The 22,712-nt window shown below is 40.6% G+C and overlaps 1 protein-coding gene across 8 annotated transcripts in view; it reads left to right on the top strand.

Annotated features, from left to right (window-relative positions):
• The window catches only part of IRF2 (interferon regulatory factor 2), a 152,067-nt gene that overhangs the window by 95,423 nt on the left and 33,932 nt on the right, over window positions 1-22,712 (top strand). For all 8 annotated transcript variants that reach the window (XM_029584746.1, XM_029584673.1, XM_029584455.1 and 5 more), the window contains 3 exons: window positions 13,772-13,871; window positions 14,373-14,549; window positions 15,965-16,011. In XM_029584746.1, the coding sequence (XP_029440606.1) occupies window positions 13,772-13,871; window positions 14,373-14,549; window positions 15,965-16,011 (324 nt within the window). The remainder of the gene's footprint in view (window positions 1-13,771; window positions 13,872-14,372; window positions 14,550-15,964; window positions 16,012-22,712) is intronic.

Below are 22,712 nucleotides of genomic sequence, written 5' to 3'. Positions count from 1 at the left end.
TCCAAGTATATAATATCTACCGGTTCACCTTTATCCACATGTTTATTAACTCCTTCAAAAAGTGAAGCAGATTTGTGAGGCAAGACTTGCCCTGGGTAAAGCCATGCTGACTTTGTTCCATTAAACCATGTCTTTCTATATGTTCTGTGATTTTGATGTTTAGAACACTTTCCACTATTTTTCCTGGCACTGAAGTCAGGCTAACCGGTCTGTAGTTTCCCGGATCGTCCCTGGAGCCCTTTTTAAATATTGGGGTTACATTTGCTATCCTCCAATCTTCAGGTACAATGGATGATTTTAATGATAAGTTACAAATTTTTACTAATAGGTCTGAAATTTCATTTTTTAGTTCCTTCAGCACTCTGGGGTGTATACTATCTGGTCCAGGTGATTTAGTACTCTTCAGTTTGTCAATCAGGCCTACCACATCTTCTAGGTTCACCGTGATTTGATTCAGTCCATCTGAATCATTACCCATGAAAACCTTCTCCATTACGGGTACCTCCCCAACATCCTCTTCAGTAAACACCGAAGCAAAGAAATCATTTAATCTTTCCGCGATGGCCTTATCTTCTTTAAGTGCCCCTTTAACCCCTCGATCATCTAACGGTCCAACTGACTCCCTCACAGGCTTTCTGCTTCGGATATATTTTAAAAAATTTTTACTGTGAGTTTTTGCCTCTACAGCCAACTTCTTTTCAAATTCTCTCTTAGCCTGTCTTATCAATGTCTTACATTTAACTTGCCAATGTTTATGCTTTATCCTATTTTCTTCTGTTGGATCCTTCTTCCAATTTTTGAATGAAGATCTTTTGGCTAAAATAGCTTCTTTCACCTCCCCTTTTAACCATGCCGGTAATCGTTTTGCCTTCTTTCCACCTTTCTTAATGTGTGGAATACATCTGGACTGTGCTTCTAGAATGGTATTTTTTAACAATGACCACGCCTCTTTGACATTTTTTACTTTTGTAGCTGCTCCTTTCAGTTTTTTTCTAACAATTTTTCTCATTTTATCAAAGTTTCCCTTTTGAAAGTTTAGCACGAGAGCCTTGGATTTGCACACTGTTCCTTTTCCAGTCATTAAATCAAATTTGATCATATTATGATCACTATTGCCAAGCGGCCCCACCACAGTTACCTCTCTCACCAAGTCCTGTGCTCCACTGAGAATTAGATCTAAAATTGCTCCCTCTCTCGTCGGTTCCTGAACCAATTGCTCCATAAAGCTATCATTTATTCCATCCAGGAACGTTATCTCTCTAGTGTGACCCGATGATACATTTACCCAGTCTATATTGGGGTAATTGAAGTCTCGCAAAAACCACAAGTGCAGGCACACGGTTCAGTCCTGACAAAGTACTCCAAAGCGGTGTATATATTCAATACTTTTAATTCTTCAATAAGAATTCTTCAATATTGAAGAATTAAAAGTATTGAATATATACACCGCTTTGGAGTACTTTGTCAGGACTGAACCGTGTGCCTGCACTTGTGGTTTTTGCGATATTGCTTGGAGTGCAGGTTTTTGCTCCTATGTACTGTTGGTAATTGAAGTCTCCCATTATTACTGCACTACCAATTTGGTTAGCTTCCCTAATTTCTCTTAGCATTTCACTGTCCATCTCACCATCTTGACCAGGTGGACGGTAGTATATCCCTATCACTGTAGTCTTCCCTGACACACAAGGGATTTCTACCCATAAAGATTCAATTTTGTATTTAGTCTCACGCAGGATGTTTATCCTGTTGGACTCTATGCCATCCCGGACATAAAGTGCCACACCTCCTCCCGACTGCTCCTCTTCCTCCAGCTGCCAAATCTTTGACCACTCTTCCAGCTTTCTTAAATCCCTTTTCATTCTCTCTACTCCTTCAGGCAAGTCCACTCTACTGCAGATCTTAGTATCATCTGCAAATAGACAAATTTTATCTTCTATCCCTTCTGCAATATCGCTCACAACAATATTGAACTGAACCAGTCCCAAAACCGAACCCTGTGGCACTCCACTTAATATGGTTTTCTCTTCAGAGTAGGTTCCATTTACATTTACACTCTGTCTCCTACAAATCAACTAATTTGGCACTTACTCCCAAGCTTCTCATTTTATTCACAAGCCTCCTGTGTGGCACCGTATCAAAAGCTTTGCTGAAATCCAAGTAGATCACATAGAGTGCTCTTCACCCAATCAAAAAAATCAATCAGATTTGTCTAACAGGACCTTCTCCTGGTGAATACATGCTGCCTCGGGTCCAGCAACCCACCAGATTGTAGATAGTTCACTATCCTTTCATTCAGCAGAATCTCCATTAATTTTCTCACCACCGAGGTGAGGCTAACCGGTCTGTAGTTTACGGCCTCCTCTCTACTACAACTCTTGTGAAGCAGGACCACCACTGCTGTTCTCCAGTCCTGCGGCACCAGTCCTGTTTCCAGGGATCTATTGAATAGATCCTTCAGCGGACCCGCCAGCACATCTCTGAGCTGTTTCAGTATCCTGGGATGTTTCTCATCCGGACCCTTGGCCTTGTCCACTTTGTCTAGCTCCTCCCATACATTCTCTTCTATAAATGGAGGTTTGTCTACTCCATGCCCATCTACGGTCTTATTGACCAGCAATGATCCTTCTTTAAGGCCTTCTTTAGTGAATACCAAACTGAAATATTTGTTTAATATTTTTGCCATTTCTTTGTCACTCTCTACACATTGTTGCTTGTTTCACTACACCACTTCTGACCTCCCTTCTTTCAATGATATGTCTGAAAAATGTTTTGTCTCCTCGCTTGACCTCTTTGTCCATCCTTTCTTCTGCTTAACCTTTTGCTTTCCTTATATCTTTCTTTGTCTCCCTCAGTTTTGACAGATATTCTTCCTTGGTTCTTTTTTTGGGATCCTTTATACTTCTTGGACGCTATTCTTTTTGCCTTTATTTTTTTCAGTCACCTCCTTAGAGAACCAGATCTGTTTCTTTTTCCTCTTACTCTTGTTTACTTTTCTAGCATACAGATTTGTTGCCTTTGTAATAGCTCCTTTTAAATTGGCCCACTGTTGTTCCCCCTCACCCATTTTCTCCCAGTCTTCAAGTTCTTCCTCCAGGTACATTCCCATTTTGTCAAAGTCCGTATTTTTGAAATTCAAAACTCGGATCTTTGTATGACTTCTATGTGTCCTATTCGCAAAATCAAACCACATCGTTTGATGATCACTGGTGCTCAGGTGAGCCCCTACCTGAACATTAGAGACATTACCACCATTAGTGAGCACCAGATTGAGTATTATACCTTCTTTCGGGGGTTCCATTACCATTTGTTTGAGCAGAGCCCCTTGAAGGGCATTGAGTTATCACTCTACTTCTCGCAGATCCCACAGAATGGATACACCAATCCACATCAGTTAGATTAAGATCTGCAGTGAGCAACACTTTGCCCTTCTTTCCCACATTTTGGATACCTTCAATTAGTTCACTGTCCAGCTCTTCTGTTTGAATTGGTGGCCTGTAGATTACACCAATAAAAATGGAAGCACCAACTTCTTTTTTTAGGTCAGTCCACAATGCTTTTCATCTATTGGTACATCTTTTGGATATTTTTTCTTTCCTCTATGACTGCAACCATGGAATAGAAAGCCTCATGTGCTGTGATTCTTGCATAGTTTAATAGAGTGGCTTGCAGTTCATTGGATTTTAAGTCTCATCCTCTTCAGGGCCTGTCATCAAGTCCTCATCTGGTCCTTTGCAGAACTTTGACATCACTGTGGCTGAATCTATCTCTCACCTTGTTAAAGAAATTTAAGTTGCTTCAGTCTGATGTGAGTAGTGCCATTAACACCCTTAAAGATGAACTCAAAGGCTTGAAGGCAAAGGTTTCTCAAAATGAGATCCATATTGGAGAGTAGATTGACTCTACAGTGGATTTCTACAGGTGTATAAAAGGTTTGGAAAAAATAACCTTGTAAATAAAACAGTGCCAGCATAATTTGGAAAATCACCAGTATTGGAATGACATAAGAATCCTAGGAGTCCCTCAGAGGAACAGAAATGAAGATACAGCTATTATGCTCAATGACATCTTCTAGACTTGTATACTAAGTTTTGGGGGACACCTGATTAAATTTGATAGAGCCCACATGGTTGGTAATCCCTTATCTGGTGAACATAGGCTGCCGAGGGTCATTATGGCATGTGTGCACTACTTTGAGGATAAGCTAGCCCTCTTCAATCGCACCAGGAGTATCAATGAACTGGAATACAAAGGATCGAAGGTCAAAATATTTTAAGACCTGTACCAGTACACTTTGGAAAGAAGGAAAACTTTTCACCCCCTTACCTGTCCTGACCTGAGAGACAAAGGTATAAGATACCAATGGGACTTCCCCTTTGTATTGTAATTTTCTTGGGACAATGGAGACTTGTATCACAGAACTGGAGGAGAGTAAGGAGATCTTGAGCTGCCCAGCAAAAAAAGCCAAAATCCAGAAGAGATCATTTTAACCTGGCAGAGATTGAATAGGTGGATGCCTAACCCAGAAGGAAGTGCCTTCAACTTCAGAGGAAGAAACTGAGGTTCTCTTCTCTGGAGCAGTTGGATGGACTAGTCAGCCCCTGGCTGATATCTTTGCTCTCTCTTATCTGGATTTTGTTACTTTTGTCATTTTTCTTATTGGGTCATTTTATATCTGCTCTCTATTTGCCCTAAGCTGTTGATTGATGTTCTCCTGCTTTTTATTGGAAGGATGCACACATATGGGTCTATGGGTGTATCAACGAAGGTTGCTGTGGACTTTTTTTATTATTAATATTATTTCCCTTTGTTGTCTCTTCCACTTCTTTTTCTCTCTTTATTATTTACTAGTATTCTGATGTTTTGATTCCTGCAAAGTTGTTCATTCTACAGGAGTTATTCTGTTTGATTTAATAGGTTTATCTCAGGGAGTGCTCGTAGAATTTTTTTTCTTTTTTCCTGTTCTTTTTCTTTAGGGCGGCTCCTTTGTTGTCTTTATTTACTTGTGGGATTTATTTATAATTCCTTGTAGAGAGATTGCTTGGGATTGGGAGAGCTGTTTCTTCTTCCCATCTCTGGGTATTGGCAAGCTCCTGGTGCTAGCTCTGTTACCTTGGGTGCTAGAGGATTTTGAGTGGTGCTTCTGGGGGTTGGTTTTCTTTGTGTTTTCTTCTTAGTTATCTGTAGCATGGCCTGCTGTACTGCAGCTTTTGTATATTTGCTGATTCATTGTGTCCCTGATGTTAAGACTGTTTTTACTATTTTTTTCATGTCCCATTTCCTTGAATTTTCCTGTTGCTCGTTCAATGTGAAGGGAATCAAGGAGTTTCCTTTTTAGGGCAGCTGCTAGGAAAAAAAGCTCTGGTTTATTTTGTCCAAGCAAAACATTTTTAAAAAGACAAAAAATTCTGTCTTAGGTGCAAATATATTGCCTTTTCTTACTTTGCCTCTGATGTTGTTAAGAAAAGGGGAGTGGGCATCCGTTTTGCTAGGTGCTTTTCTTTTGCAGTAAGTAAAATGCGGAAGGTAGGGTGGCAGGATGTTCCATAACTCTGGCATCTGCTTACTCTCCAAACGTTGATCACATTTCTTTTATTGCAGCCTGCTTTGTTGAGTTGTTTGCTTTTTCAGAGGGGAGAGTATTTGTAGAGAGTGAATTTAATTTAATCCTTTCTCCTGGGTTGGAGAACACTAGTCCTGTTTCTAAGGACCTTCGGCACAAAGCTCTGTTGTTTGAGTAGCTGCTTGCTGAGTATGGCTTGGTAGATATCTGGAGATGCTTGTATCTCAATATTAGAGAATATTCTTTTATATCCCTCATAATTTATATTTGATGATTGATTTTATTTTTATTGATAAGAGGGGAATTGGGATCACTTAGCTCTGTCAAAGTGGGTGTAACTGAGTGGTCTGATCATGCCCCAGTTATTCTGCAATGCTTTTTAAATATTGGGTATCAGTGTTTGCCAGTATGAAAGTTGGATGATTGCTTGTTGAAGGACGAGAAAGTGTTCTCTTCTGTCAAGGACACCATTGAGGAGTTCTTTGACCTGAATCATAATGATGAGGTTTCTGGGACAACTTTGTAGAAGGTGGCTAAGGCTACTATTTGAGGAAAACTGAGAGCACTGAATATAGCTAGGAAGGGCTTGTTTCGGCTTTTAGAATATAAAGCTAGGTTGGAATTAAAAATTGTCTGCATTGCATGATATTCTAAATAAATGAGCTAGATTGAAATCTGTTGTGCAGAAAGTTGATAAAACTCCGAGTTAAGCAGCTGTTCTATAAAGGAAATAAGGCTGATAGACTGTTGGCCCATAAGTTGAAGGTGCCAACATGCTGTAACCTGATTAAGGAGATCAGAACCACTTCTGGTAAATTCTCTTGTGATGTCAGAAAAATATGTGACTCATTTAGAGAGTATTATATCAACTTAATCACTTCTGAGTTTACAACTGAGGATGAGATTTCTTCTTTCTTGGGTAGTTCATCCCTTCCTGTGTTAACAGATAAGAGAGCTGGGAATCTGGAGGTCATAATTACTGTTGAGATGAACAATGTGATTGTGACTTTGAAGGGAGTTAAGAGTTCAGGCTAAGATAGTTTGTCACTTCTATAATATAAGACTTTCTTGGATTTTCTTGCTCCCAGGCTGGTGGCACTGTACGAAGGAGTTCTGCAGAGGAGTCTCTGGCATCATCTCTTTTAGCCTCTATCTCTAGATAATAAGACAGATAAAGACTGAGTGGATTGTAGTTCCTACAGACCAATCTCACTTTTAAATTATGATAACAGGATCTTGGCTAAGATCCTGGCAAATAGGCTGGAGCAGATGCTTCCCTTGATAGTTGACGGAGATCAAACTGACATCATAAAAGGGAAGCAAGGCACAGAAACTTTTCAGAGGACCTTGGACTTGATGCATCAAGCAAGAAGTAGAGGAGTGCAATCTCTGTCAAATACTTTCTTAGTGTCTAAAGAAACCAACAATGTGGCAAGGCCCTGTTTGTTTGGATCTCTTCTTAAGTTTGATTTTGGGGGGAGTTTTCTTAAGTGAGTTCAGTGCCTTTATATGAATCCTATTGGTCAGATGAAGGTGAATGGTATGCTTTCCCAGAGTTTCCCTCTTTTTAGAGGTACCAGACAAGGATGTCACCTCGTGCCCTTTTTCTTCTCCCTAGTCATTAAAACCTTTGCAACAGTGATTAGGAAGCATCCACGTTTCTTGGGGATTGTTGGGGCTGATGGAAGTGATAACCATATTGCACTGTTTGTGGATGATGTGCTGTTATGTCTCAAACTTTGAAGGTTGTGCTAGAAGTGATTAAATTATTCAGGAGGGTTTCAGCTTATAAAGTTAATGAAGCCAAGACAGAGATTCTTAAAATTTGGACAGGCTCAGGGACAAAGAAACATTTGTAGGAGCTGTAACCTTTCAAGTGGAGCAAAGATTTCATTAAATATATGGATGTACTGATCCATTATACATTGGACATAAGCCTTCCCCAACTTAACTTTATGGGCTCTTCTCCAAATTTCATGGTTTGATAGAGTAGCTGCTATTAAAATGAATGTACTTCCCTGTTTTCTATTATTGTTTGATATACTGCCTATTCAGATTTCGCCCAGAAACTGATTGCTGATTTTGTCTGGCAAAGCAGGAAGCCTAGAGTGCGGTTCAATGTACTAACTGCCCTTAAGGGAAATGGTGATGTTGGATCTCCTTATTTTAGGATCTATTATTGATCAGTTTGGTGAAAGATATTGCAAACTCCTGGTAATATGAGTTTGCTATCATTTAGAGGATGTCAATGGATAAGGCAACCCACTTGCTGGATACAATTATGAGTGCTTGGTAAAGTGATCTGTGTGTTACAAAATGCAAGGAAGAGTGGACGGTTATCTACTAAGGAGAACAGGTTTAAAATTTTTTATAGGTGGGTTTTTATAACAGTGGGGCTATTTTAAAATGGGATGTAAGAAGGATCCTTTGTGCTGGAGAGGGTGTGGAGAGCAGAGCACTTTTTTTCCATGTTTAGTGGATTTGCCCCATATTCTCCTTATTTTGGTCTGAATTACTATCATGGATCCATTGAATATCTAAGATGAAATTCCCATCAGATCCTGCATTAATATTGCTTGGCTATAATTCTAAGATGTATACTGTTGATGCTGTTAAACACCTTTCTTTGGTGATTCATATTTTAGTAGCTGTGATATGCCTCATTGCTTTTCAATGGAACTCCCTTTCTATGCCCTCGTTATCCTTATGGTTTCAAAATTTGTGACATACTTATGCCATGGAACAATCTGACACAGCAAGTAAGGGATTCTTATTTGGATGTATTAAAAATTTGGAAGCCTTTTATGATGTGATGGGTAAGGACAGGAGGAGTTAAGTCTTTGAATGGAGGAGTAGCCTAGTAGTTAGAATAGTGGGCTACTAACCAGGAAAGCTAAGGTTCAGATTCCCACTGCTACTCCTTGTGACCTTGGTCAAGTCAGTTTACCTTCCATTGCCTCAGGTACAAACATTGCCTCAGGTACAAACTAGATTTACTAAGCTGTGATAAGGCTGTAACACATGATAAATGCTGTTTATCGAGGTGATATCGGCCCCTATTATAATTAGATGCTTTGCATGCGTTTGCATGCATGAATTTTGCAAATCAATGCAAAGCAGCTAATGCATACCTAATAAAACAGGCCAATGTAATATCGGGCGCTCAGGTCAGTGCCTTTCTAAACGTACATTTGGATGTGCTAGACTTACGCCTGATGCAATTCCGGGATTAACGCATCCAAAATGCTCATCACATGTAAATTCCATGTAAATGAGACTATTAGCTATTACACCGTGATTCAAAAAAGTCCCACGAAGCCAATGCACCTCATTGTACTGTAGCAAATTTAACGACAGCGCAGGATCTGGCATTAAGGCATGCTATGCTCAAGGGCTCAACCAAAAAAACAAAAATCCTAAACGTATTGTCACGAATCAAAGTAGGAGGAACCACAGAAAACAGAGTCATGCAAAAAATAAAGTCTTAAAAAAAAAAAATCCTGGGAACTCTATATACCCACACAATATACATGATCCAGGCCATGTTTATTGTGCCGGTAGAGGGAGAAAATGCACACTTGTATTGAGCATCCATTTTCCTAACCCGCACTGACAGCCATGTCTCCTGGGTATCCGATGCTGAGGAAACGCTTGGGTTGTACAATTTCCCCTAGCGCCTCCTTTTTAATGCCTCAGCTCATTAGCCTATTGCATCGCACGCTCGGGAGAGGTGGATGGGCGTGGGTTAGGAAAGTGGTGCTCAGTCATGACCACCTGTTTTTTGCGAATGAATATTGCATTGAACTGAAAATGCAAATAAAATTAACACGGCTGACTGAAAAAAAAATCAGCCCCATTATTTTATTTGCAGTTGAGGAAGTGTAATATTTTCCCGTGGGAGCATCGGGACATTAGTGCGTGTCCAGAAGGTCCCCTGGTAAACTTTAATGGGACCCAAAAATGACACCCTCTGCAAAGTTAAAAATTGTCCCCCAGAGGTCTTCTGAGACCTCCACCCAGTCCCCCGCCACTTCTCAAAGTTTATCTGGTTAACTTAACCAAATGCCCCACAGCTAAATACTGGCCTCCATTTGATATATGCTAAGAATGTATGTACAAAAGAATAACGTGGAGGATAACTTTCAAAACTGCTCACGTGTGCCCATTTATATGGGAATATAGGCGCACGCAAAGTTGCTGTATCACTTGCGTGGATATAATATGCGCAGGTTATAAAATACAAGGTCAATATTTAAATGTTATCCATCTAAATGGCAAATGTGGCATATTCAGCCACTTATCCAGCTAAATTATAACCAGGTAAGTAGTTATCTGACTGTAATTTAGCCGGATAAAAAAGGGGTGTTTCGGGGGCATTCCAGGGAGGGGCTAAGAGATCCAGCTAACCTAACTGAATATTTTTATATTGGCTAGATCAGCCAGATAACTTTACATCTGCTTCTGAGCCGGATAACTTTAGCCTGGTACATTCAGCATGGACGTTTATCCTGCTGAATATAAGAGACAAGTTATCTGGTTGACTTTAGCCGGTTAACTTGTCTACTAACCGGCCTACTGAATGTGGACCTTGATGAGTACATATGCTCGCACAAATGTTTGCGTATGTATAAACCATGAGCTGCACAAGTTCGGACTTATCCGCAAAAGTAGAGGCACTTAGTCAGATAAATCTGAAAAGTGCTACTTGTGTGTCTAAATAGTGATTTTTGGATTTATCCAGATATGTAAGTGCTACTTATTCAGATACGTTTTAATTTGTCTGTCTAAGTAGTGGCAAAGGCGCTACTTAGCCAGGTAAGTGTGCGCAAATGATATAATTGTATTTACCCCGTAAGTCAGAGGATTTCATAACATGTGTGCGGCAATGAAATAACCAGTTTCATCAATTAGTCTACTAATTAGTGCTAAAGTTTTCACGTGCAACTTTTGAAAATTTACCTATCAAGTGTAAATGTCAAGTAAGGAATTGGTGATGGGGGAAAGGGGTCAGAGGTTGGTTGGTTTGTTTGGCTTTCCCTTAACCAAAAAAGCATTTTGCTGTCTTTGTATGAAGGTTAAATATTGTTAGAAACCAGACATGGCCTCTGAATTATTGTCATTGGGGACTGACGGCGCAGGAAATATTTTTTGGTAGAAGTGGTGAGCTCCCATAATTTTCTCATTCTAATCCCAATTATTGGCAAAAATGCATAAAATTCTCAGAAGTTAATCTCTCAATCAATCCCAGTTTACTATAGGATTTACAAGAAGAATTTACAATATTACTAAAACTAAAACAAACCAAATATATATTTTTGCACATTGCATTTTTACAAGCAAATTGTTGGAATATGTATTTGATATCTATTTCAGCAGCTTCTGTTATGCGTGGAGATCAGTATCAGATGCATTAGATGGGGTCTCCTCCCTTGAATCTCTCCCTTCCTCATACTCTCCTATCTCTTTTGCTCCATCTTATCCCTCCCTTTACTTGTCTTCATCTCATTTTCACTCATCCTGTTCCCATTGGTCCACCTGTTTCAGTCTACACATTTGATCTTTGCCCCCCACCCCTGCCCCAACTATTTGATGCCGAGTCCTCTCTCCTGCTCGTCATCTCTATCCCTGCCAACAGGAAGAGGCCAGTGCTTCATACCCATCCAGCCTCCTCTAGTGTGCCCTTGGAGTCCCATATTTGAACTATGCAGCCCTGGGAGGCTTGTGAAGATCCCCTGAGATCTATGGGGTCCCTCATGGATGTGGAAGAGTGGCCTAGTGATTAGAGCAGCAAGCTGAGAACCATGGAAGCCAGGCTTCAAATTCTACTTCTCCCTCTGACCCACCTTGTGACCTTGGGCAAGCGACTTAACCCTCCTTTGCCAAAGATGCAGCTTAGATTGTAAGCTCTCTGGGGCAGGGAACTGCCAACTTCACGTGATTGTAACCTGCTTTGAGCTTGGATTTGGAAAGATGGGTAATTAAATCTAAAATCCAAATCTACTGTGGCAGTGTTTCTCAGCCTTTTGCTTGCCAGGGACTAGCTAGCTGTTCTCCTTAAATAAGCTGGACCGGTTGCAGTGCCAATGAAACAGGGGAGGAGGAAGAGCAAGGAGAGGGATAATACTCCCTTCCACACTTGGTCTTTAATATCCTGGGTCACAGGGGTCAGCCTGTTTCATTTTGGGAAAGTAACTTGTTATTCTTGGAGGAGAAGTCCATTACCTGCTATTAATTAAGTTGACTTAGAAAATAGCCACTGCTATTACTAGCACCAGTAGCATGGAATAGACTTAGTGTTTGGGTACTTGCCAGGTTCTTGTGGCCTGGATTGGCCACTGTTGGAAACAGGATGCTGGACTTGATGGACCCTTGGTCTGACCCAGTATGGCATGTTCTTATTCTGTCTGTTTCTTGAAGTTTATAAGCAACCGATGCATGTTACTGTATAGTGCTGTTTCTGTTAATAAACAGCTTTAAACATTAAAAGCATTTGCTTAAAAAAAAACCCTCCTCTTTCTCCTTTCCATCTTCCAGCCTCCTCAGAAAAAAAATGTCCCCTCCCATCCAGTTAGCCACCAGTTGATATTTGCAAATCCCTCCCTCTCTTTTCCTCTCCCATCCAGCCAGCCACCAGTTGGTCATTAAGAAATAACATCACTCTTTCCAAGTCAGCCACAAGCTTGCTGTAAAAGAAATCCATCCCTTATCCCTTTCTCTCTCACTCTTCCCCTGCTGGCCAGCAACGCTACTACATGGACTTTCTTCTCAGATGGGCCTGATCTCTGCAGCAGAACGTTAATGAGCTGGCATGAGACTGAGGTAGCATCTGCTCTGCTCTCAGCCTCCATGGGGGCCCTGGTCCACCCCCCTGCGTCTGTATGGGAGGTGTGGCCTGAGAGCAGAGCAGACACTGACTCAGTCTCAAGCTGGCTAATAATACATTCAGCTGCAGCTGATCCCTTCCTAAGACCAGGGGGGCGGAGGGTTAGGAAAAGTCTCTGTAGGCTTTTAGCTGGCGCAGTGCAGTGGGTGCAGCCGCAGGGCAGGTCTCGCTTCCTCCTTGCCTATCTGCAATCACTGTCACTCCGTGGACCAGCAGAAATGCTGCCGAGGACTGTTATTTATTTATTTATTTATTTATTTATCTATTTATTTATTTAAAGACTTTTATATACCGGTATTAGTGGGGGACATCATACCGGTTTACATTCGAACATTTAAGCTTGGAAAGTACATATTAACAGGGAGATGTAACTGGGAGGGGGATAACAAGATGCAGTATGGAAATATAGATTAAGAAACAAAAACAACAAGAAACCTTAACATAAGGCATGAATAATCACATTGTGAGGGGCTTATGGGCTGACAGAGGGGAAAATCTATTCTGGATATGCTCCTTTAAATCTGTTCTGGATAAGCTCGTTTAAACAACCAAGTTTTTAGATACTTTTTAAATTTAATCATACATGTTATTGGAACATGGATCTGTGATTGAGAAACAGTGTACGGTGGGGACCACCAGAGCTGCTAGAGGAGGCTGGATGGGTCTGAAGCTCAGAGATGATGAGCGCAAACACTAATCAGCTGGGGTAGGGGTCGGGGGGGGGGTTTGAGGACATCACTAGTGCAATTGAACTTAAGGAGCGGCAGCCATCTATGCAGCCGCTCTGGTTCCTGTGCCACTGTTTGAGTCTCTTACCTCAGGCAGCAGATAAGAGGAACCCCAGATCAAAGAGGGAGTGGCTGAGGGGGAAAATTCTGCTGCAGGTGCTGAGCTCTTTGTAGGTTGTGACACTTTTTTTTTTTTTTTTAATTGTTCAAAAAGACGGACTTCTCCAAAGGTGGAATGACAGATGAGCTTTCATGGCAGCAGACCCCACAGCAGAGATCAGTCAGTCAGGGATCAAATATATGCTTCTTTCCTTCACATGCAAGGAGGAGGCCTCCGGGCACACAAAAAGTCTGGTACAATGAAAGGTATTGCAGGGCACAAAGAATTCAGCTTTCTCCAGGATCAGGTGCGGCTACTAGAGCTTTACAGAAGCTGAACTGAGGCTCAGAATCGGAGCGCTATCAAAATCTGGAAAAGGACAGGGGTGGGAAAGTGACAATGAAATGGGAGAAAGTGAAATAATCAGAAAACGCAGCACTTGGCATGGACACTTCACTCTTTGTTGTTGTTCTAATCCTTATTATTATTGTTGTTTTAAGGAGCAGAAGATTTTTCAGATTCCCTGGATGCATGCTGCTCGTCATGGGTGGGACGTTGAACGAGACGCTCCTTTATTTAAGAACTGGGCAATTCATACAGGTACTGACGCTCTTTATCCTCTGGGAGGAGAGGGGTGAGGGACCTGGCCAGTTCTTTGGCTGTATAATTAAGCATGTAGAGGGTAAATTTTTCGAAGGCATTCCTTCGGGCAGAGCAGTTCTTTGCCTGTGGAAATAGCCTATTGTGAAAGTGCCTGCCTGACGCCCGGTGTAACTAAATGCGTGCGTCCTGTACACACGTACGCTTACCCATTTCTGGGGGAGAGGTGTGGGGGGGGGGGGGGGGAGTGGGCTTTTCACTTACACGCATACATTTTGCAGGATAAAAATTCTGTAAATTTTCCCCAAAAATCTCTGAATGGGAATTGATGGGTGTAAGTGTGTGCAGGTCGTTCCGCTGGGATAATCTTTCCAAGGGAAAGTGCGCACGGACGCTCCCTTTGCAAATTGGTGTCACTTGGGTGCGTATTTGATCTCAAATGCACGCGGGCCATTTCCATATTACCCCTTCATAACGTTCTCCTCCTCCTGTTTCCACTAGGAAAATTCCAGCCAGGGGTTGATAAACCGGACCCCAAGACGTGGAAAGCCAACTTTCGGTGTGCTATGAATTCTTTGCCAGATGTCGTAGAGGTTAAAGACAAAAGCATGAAGAAGGGAAACAACGCCTTCAGGGTGTACCGAATGCTTCCCTGGTCAGAAAGACCTCCTAAAAAAGGTAACTGCCCTGCAGCTCCATCCTTCCATGCTCCCAGAGATCGGGCCATGGTGAGAGCATGGGCCGGGTAACAGCGGCACAGACTTCCCTGCAGAGGTAGTTCAGCAGATATTACCGGGTGTGATAATGCTGATTTATCACAGCAGTGATGATATCCCCCTCCCTCCCCCAGGCACTTTAAGTACTTCAGGGACGTCGATGCGACGTGCTTATAGCGGGAGGCGGCTGCGACTGCTGGCGTTCAAGAGCAGTTTCTTATTAAATGTTGTTTAGTAAAAGCTCAGGAGAGGAGTTCCCGCATTACTATAAATTCCTTTTTTTTTTTTTTTATTTGTATGCACCTTTTTCTGCATCATAATATGAGAGAGAAGGTGAAGTCTGAGCTGTTTTGACCCCCCCACACCATAGATGATATTTTAAAGTCCTTGGCAATTCCAACAGCACTGTCATAAGCTGCTGTGCGTAATGCTAACGGATAAATTAATTACTGAGCTATTAGTGTTTGATGGGCAGATCTGTATCTGGTGTGGATTGTGTTCAGTCATTTTCTTAAGTTGACGAGACCCTTTGAGCAAAGTGTGTTAATGCCATTGAAAACAATGGACATTTTCAGTCTGCAGAGACAGTTTTTTGACTTCAACTGCCTCGTTTTGCATTTGTTGCTTCTATGAAATCATTCTTGTATATGTAGCTTTTAATTATGAAGACCATTCTCTCTTGACCCTGCACTCACCAAGGCTCTCTTCCCCCTCTCTCCACTTGAGGGTCACTTTTCTGGTGGGAGAGTTTTGGGAGGAAGGGCTCCACCTGGCTGGATCCACTGTCTTCCTCTGTCTTCCTGGGTTATTTCTTGCTTTTGTTTCTCTCTTCTGAGGATGCTTTTCTGAATTGGTTAATCATTGGACCTGTGTTCTGTACAGGACAAGGGTGTGCCTCTGCCACATGATCTTTGCTTGGCGTTGCCGTGTGGAAGGTCCCTGGTTCAGTTCTGCTCACTGAAGGGGCCCGGGCTGGGAATGCTATAAAGAAGCAGCATTCACAGCTTCTGGGTGGAGGTGGGAGAGAGGGGTCAGTCAGGATCGTCTCTTAACACCCACAGGCTGGGTTTTAGGGCCTGTGATTGCAGGAATCTGGGAGGAGTCCTGGTTCATGGCTCCCAGTCCAGGACCGGTGCTGCTACAGCGACTACACCTGCTAGGGGTAGGAGGGTGGTTGCGGATGAAGGCACATGGTGCCAGATCCCAGCCCTGGGTCTGATTTGAATGGAAGCTCAAGGGGAGCAGGAAGAAACTGCCTGGTGCAAAAACAAACAAACAAAAAAAACAAACCATCGTATCTGAAAGAAAAATGAATAAACCCTCATATATTCCCCTATATTTTCTTAGAATAACAGCCATCACCTTTTCTTGCTACAGGAAAGAAGCCAAAGATGGATAAGGACGAGAAGTGGAAACCTGTTAAGGTAATGCTTCAAGACTGGATCTATCACGCTGGACAGTGTAAAGGAATTGCTTCTAGGTGGGGCTCCTGATCTGGTGTAGTATTTTCCCTGTACAATCGTAAAATAATCCCAGTTTGTGCACATTTGTATTAGGTGTAGGAGGCAAAACTGCCCGATTTAATTTCAGAACATCACAGCATATTTTTCCATTGTCACTTTTTTTTTCCCTTTTTTACATTTTATATTCATTGAGTTTAAGATCATAAACACTCAAAACACCTCAATATGAAATGATGATAAGAAACTTATCACCATGTATAATCAGACTTCTCTTGGGGGGAACTGTACATTTACAGAGGAAAAAAAATGCCCTAAAGCAAACGTAGTGCGCAGAATTAAACAAAGAACAATACAAATGCTATCGCCCCAATCTATTAATACTAATGAGATGCCATATCACTGGTATTAGTCCTGTCATGAGGAAAACCACAAAGCTGATCTGATTCATAGAACACATATTTAGTACCTTGCAATTTAATTTGACATGTAAACCTCCCCCCTTCGAGGGGTGCATCAAATTTAGGGGATCGCAAAGTTCCCCAGGCAGTTCTTCTATATCCCGAACCTCACTTCTTCTCGCACATACCTCACAAGAGCCCCTGGGGATACAGGAGCTCATCTAGCGGAGGGGAAGGTTCTACCTCCTGGGCCTCTGGTGCAGTCATGGATAGTCATCAAAATCACACTCACCCCCACTGTTTCTTATCACTGGTTAGTAGTATTCACAGGGGGGAAATCTTCCACTTGGAATGCAGGTAGAAATAAACCATGGTATCAGAGGATGGGATTCAAATAAAAATGCACTTAAAGTTTAAAAAGTAAGATCAAAAATTAAAAATAGCATCAGGAAAATCATAATCCAGAAAGCAAGAAAGGAGAGATAGTCGGGTTGGTAGAGACTCTTATCTCTCTCTACTCCCCTCATGCATTCCACTCATTGGATAAGTCACTCCTATCCATGCCCTTCTCCACCACTGCCAGTTCCAGACTCTGTGCTTTCCCCCTGGCTGTGCCGTGTGCTCGGAAAAGTCTTCCTGAACTGGTGCGTCATGCTCCCTCTCTTGCCATGTTTAAATCCCATCTAAAGACCCACCTTTTGAAGCCACTTTTAAATCTTATGCCTGATTGTCTGCTTTTAGTCTTGACTAACTTTCTTTTCTTTTAACCAAGTCTCTTGTCCTGTATGTTTGTCTTATTAGATTGTAAGCTCTGTTGAGCAGGGTCTGCCTTTTTGAATGTCTGTACAGCGCTGCGTATGTCATGTAGCACTTTGGAAATGTTAAATAGTAGTGGTAATGATACATCCCCAAGTTGTTCTCCCACTTGAACCAGTCCAATTCAAAAATCCTTCCCCCCTGGAGGGAAGGGTAAGCCTCTGTAGCAACCAGCATAAGACAAGGGCTGAGATGACAAAAATACCTTGCTCCAAAAACCCTTCAAAACAGGTAACTCTTCAACACAGCAATAAATCCCCAGGCCTTTTCCTCTGCTGTTATTTACTTATTTATTTATTTAGCCATTTTATATACTATTGTTCCAAATAAAGATTACAACGGTTTACAACATGACGTACTTCGACAGGTACGTTGACTTAATGAGGTCAAACAACATGCAATTTAAAAATTGACACATACTTGGGATAAGGTATTTTGTTCAGGAGATAGGTTCTTAATGACTTTGTTCTTGAGGGTACATGCTCTGTGTTCAGATGATTTTAAGGTAGGTTATAGGCATTTTGAAATAATCAAGTTTTTAGGTCCTGTTTGAATTTCTTTGTTTCTGGAGTCAGTCGTATATACCCGGGTAGAGAGTTCCATAGCATTGGGCCTGCTATTGAGAACATGCAGGCTCTTATTTTTGTTAGGTGAGTATTCTGTAATGATGTCACAGCTAGTAGTCCTTTGTTTTGAGATCTTAAAGATCACTATGGCCATATGATTGTAGAGCTACATCTACCAAATCAGATTTATCAGAATGGATGGTAGAATGCACTAATATTAGGACTTTGTAGTTGATGCAGGATTGTACAGGTAGCCAATGAAGAGCTATTAATGAATGTGATATGTGATTGAATTTCCTTGAACCTGTTATGAGTGTAACTGTGGCATTTCGTAATAGTTGAAATTTTTTTGGAAGACAGTTAGGAACTCTGAGTAGAAGTGAATTACAGAGGTCTAAGTTTGAGAAGATGAGGGTCTGCAGGACCTTGCAGAAGTCTGTGTGAGTCAGCAATGCTTTCAGTCTATGTAGTAAGCACAGTTTGGCATATCCTGATTTGATTAATTTATGTGCTTTTCCATTGATGGGTTCTCGTCAATCTGTATACCTAAGTCCCATACTTGGTCTGAGGGTGTGATGTGGACGATACCCACGTCAAGTGTTTGAGGAGTCGCTTTAGGTAGATTTCTTCTCAGTGGAATGATTTCAGTTTTATTAGTGTTTAGAGTTAGTTTAAGTTTGGATAGTTTGTTGTATAGCCTTCATGTGTGTCACTAGAGTTAGACTTGTATTTTCAAAAGATTTGGTGCATGGTATATAGAATTGAATGTCATTAGAGTATAGGAAGAAGGCAATTCCTAGATCAGATAGAAATCTACAGAGAGGAAGCATATAGATGTTGAATAAAGTTGCCAAGACATGTGGTTGCCCAGTTTGACTTAGAATGACCTTTTTGCTAGGAATGAGGAGAACCACTTCATTACATTGCCGTCAATTCCGATTTTTCTCAACTGCGGGCATAGTAGGGTATGGTCAATGGTGTCAAAGACTGCCAATAGATCAAGTAGTACCAGGAAATAGGATTCATCATTGTTAAATCCCGTAATGTGGGGTCCATTAAGGATACAAGTAAAGTCTCGGTTGAGTGATTTTTCCTGAACTCGAATTGGTTTGGATGTAGAATGTGCTGGTCATCTAGATAGTCTTCTAGTTGTGAAAGTAAAGGGTTTTTTTTGAGAATTTTTGAGAGAAAGGGCAGGTTGGATATCTGTCCATAATTGTTTCCAACTGTCAGTACAGCTGGTATTATTTTTTAGTATGGATCTTATCACTGCTTGTTTTGCCATATCAGGGACAAAACTTTCTGAAAGTGATTGATTAAGGATGTGATTGTTGAGGTGATATTCCTGTTTATTAGTTTTAGGGAGCTAGCTGGAATGGGGTCATGTGAGGGATTTGCAGGTTAGATTTTTGTAATGATATGAGTGATTTGTAGTTTAGATACTCTGTTGAAAGCCATCCATTTGGCTGGTTTGTATTTTTCTTCATCTTCTATAGTTGGTGAGCAGGTAGAGAACTGAGCTTTTAGTCTAGTTATTTTTTCTACCAGATATTGCAGGCATTCTTTGATGAGTGGTTGTTGCTCAAGATAGAGGAAGATGGGTCCTTGATTAGGTGTTTAACGACATCAAAGAGTAATTTAGAGTTAAAAATTACCTCATGAATCTGTTTGGCATAGTATTCTTTTTTTTTTTGCTTTGTTGATTAGCAACATTAGAGAGGAGTGATCTATATTTTCCAAGTGATTCTGAAGTCGGCCTTTTCCTCCAAAGTTTCTTGGATTTTCTCAAAGATTGTTTAGCACATCTTAATTCCTCATTGTACCATAGTTTCTTTTGCTTAGAGGTATATTGATCAAGTTGGATTGTTTTTGTTTGTAATGGGCTTAGGTCATCAGCTATTTCTTTAACCATGATATCCCATGCTTCAAATGAAGCGGAGGTGTTGGCATGGTTGAAATTGGTAAGCATATTTTTAATGATTCTGCAAGTAGATCTGGCTCTTATCTTTTTCCTGAAGGTGAATGTCTGATTGTTATTTGGGTTTTGTTTATTTGGGTTGAGGAAGGTAATGTTATCTGGCACAAAGGTAGGAAACCCTCTAGGACTCAGTCTTTCAAGTTAACAGGGGTATGCCTTTCTCTCATGAAACTGTTCCAAAATGTTCAAAAATTCAATTGTTCAAAACTCCACTCTCCTTGGACATAATCCACCAGGGAAGCAGACAGGACCCTTCTGGATCAATCCTCGTAGGGAGAGGCAATGACCCTTGTCACATGCTTAGGGGGAAATTCATAGCAGGAGGAGGACCTAAAAAATGCAAAAACCTACAAGATAATGAAAAACAGGGAAATTTAAAGTAGCAGATGCTACACACATTTAAGGAAATCTAAGCAAGAAAAGGGGCTCCTAACACAATCACCTCCTGCTGCTTATTTAAAAACAGTTTACACCTTTGTTGTGTAACTTTAGATAACTCGGGAAACCTTGCTACTCTGTGGCCCAGAAAGACATTTTGTCTAGCAGAAGAAACATTTTTAAAGTCTAATTCCTATCTGGTTCCAGGGCAAAGGCAACCAAAAGTGACTTTTGACTGGGAATGCTGTTTAAAAAAAAACAAAAAAAACCGGACATTAACTTTTAATTCTAGTTGAGTTGAATATTGCTCCATCAGTGGAAGATACATGTAGGGGGTATGGGAGGGGTGGGAAATGGTTACTAGTTTATTGTTACTCCGTGAAACTGTGGATTGAGATTGTACTTTGTTGAAACTCAATAAAGATATATGTTATAAACACCCTCCCCCCACCAAAAAAAACAACAACAAACAGCTCCATACTGTCAGCAGACAGCAGAGATATTCTAGGTCCTTCCAAGTTATCCCATACCTCCTCTTTCTCCCTGGGAGCCAAAAGGCAGGTAAAACATTTTAGCAGTAGGTGATATGGAGTCTAAAGAGACCATCAGAATTGCCTGCTAACATTTTTTATTTTACCATCTCCATTGATTTAGGGAAATTTAAGATTCGAAGATTAATGATCAAGATTTTCTAATTTCTGATGAACAAGATTGTTATCCTTAATCAGAGCTGCATCACGGCCTTGTAAACCTAGAATTTCTTCCTCTAATTACGTTACTCTGGTGCCATAGTTCCCTGTTGCCTGTGCTTGTGTGTTCACCTGGCCAGATAACTGAACAGAAGTAGATAATACATTTTCTATTCTAGAAGACATGGCTTTCTCCAAAACCTATCCAGTATTACTACCAAAGGTTTTGTAGAATTGAAAAAAAACATTTTCCCTCTATGCTACCCCAAAAATAGAAATAGACAAGTCATTAAAACAGTATAAGTATCTATTTTTATTCAATATAATATTACATGAGAAGTACACTCAGGATACTTCTGAAAAACGAATCCATAAAACCAAGCTTATATAATATTCTTTATCAATTACAAAGTCATGGCTAAAAAATATTTCAGATAAACTAATCATAATTTCACTTCTTACATTTCGTTTCATCATCCTCATTCTAAATCATGGCTAAATTAACAGGTCAGCATGATACAGGCACTCATCACATTTACATACCAGTGTAGCACACTTTTTTCACAAACAAGGATAACTCAGCATTATAACTATTTTCTACCACTCATAATTCTTTAACCTTGGCATAGTGGTATTCTGCCTGTCTAAGGATTGCTTAATACTTCAGTATTTTATCTAGTGCAGGGATCAAGTTTTGCAACAACTAATACATCTGATTTTATGTAAGGAATAATATTTAGAGCAAGAATAAGTATGGGACTTTTTATGTTGAATTGAACAGAGAGATACAATAAACGTTTTGACTTCGACAATTTCTCAGGGAAGTTAAGGGTTTTTGGTTCTTTAACCCTGATAAGGAGGCACCAAAGACCTGTCACTTTTCTTTTCTAAGAATTCATTTCAATAGCCTCAAACAAAGCAACTTGAAATAGTTTAGAAGATGTATATTCATCTAAGAGCAGCAAAAATAGCGCGTGTACATGCGCACACACATTTTAATTTACATTAAACTGTTTGTAAATGTGAATAACAGCCATATTTTAGGCATCCTTCTGTTCTCAATCTAGTCCTTCGAACTTCCCTTCTCAGTCTGATTTCACTGGGCAACAATGAAAGTGTTACTGACCTAAAAAGGTCCTACTCTGTAGTATCTTGATGTGCTGAACACGAATATAACCATGAAAAGTTTTTATTGGCTCTCGTTTTGAAGATATTCAATATAGTTCACTTTCTATGTTTAGTCATGTAAATTTTTCCAGTAGGACAGTAAATAAGCCTAGAATGATGTAATATTGCATCATATTGCATAATACCATCATGCACACATCATCCAGAGTTTATTACATCATTTTCTGATGCAATGCAGTTCTACGGCCATGCTGCTGCTGAGTAAGCTGACGTCAGCAGTGTACTATATGAAGCCCAGTCAGAAAGGGTGAGCATTTGAAATATTCATGCTGGCTGACTACTGCTGGACACTCCGCAGAGATGCTCCTGAACAGGTGTACAAGAGACAAGCAAAGAAATCTAAGACGTAGTCTATGACTTCATTTTTCAAACGGTATTAACCGTAGGTCTCCTACTATTGGCATACAATTCAAGATGTAAATATAGTATTGCATATTACAAAAAAACTAGAGCCAATTTTGCATTTTCACAGTCACATTCATGTTTAGCACATGGAAATTTATAAGAATTGACTAATTTCATTTCAGTAACATGACTTTTGTGAAAATTTGTTGCCCAGTGAGCTATTGCCATACAGTTCACGATGTAATTATATTATTGCTTATTACAAAAAAACTAGAGCCAATTTTGCATTTTCACAGTCACATTC

Source organism: Rhinatrema bivittatum, chromosome 1 (assembly GCF_901001135.1).
Source record: "Rhinatrema bivittatum chromosome 1, aRhiBiv1.1, whole genome shotgun sequence".
Taxonomy (NCBI): domain Eukaryota; kingdom Metazoa; phylum Chordata; class Amphibia; order Gymnophiona; family Rhinatrematidae; genus Rhinatrema; species Rhinatrema bivittatum.
This window is presented reverse-complemented; position numbering and strand designations above follow the sequence as displayed.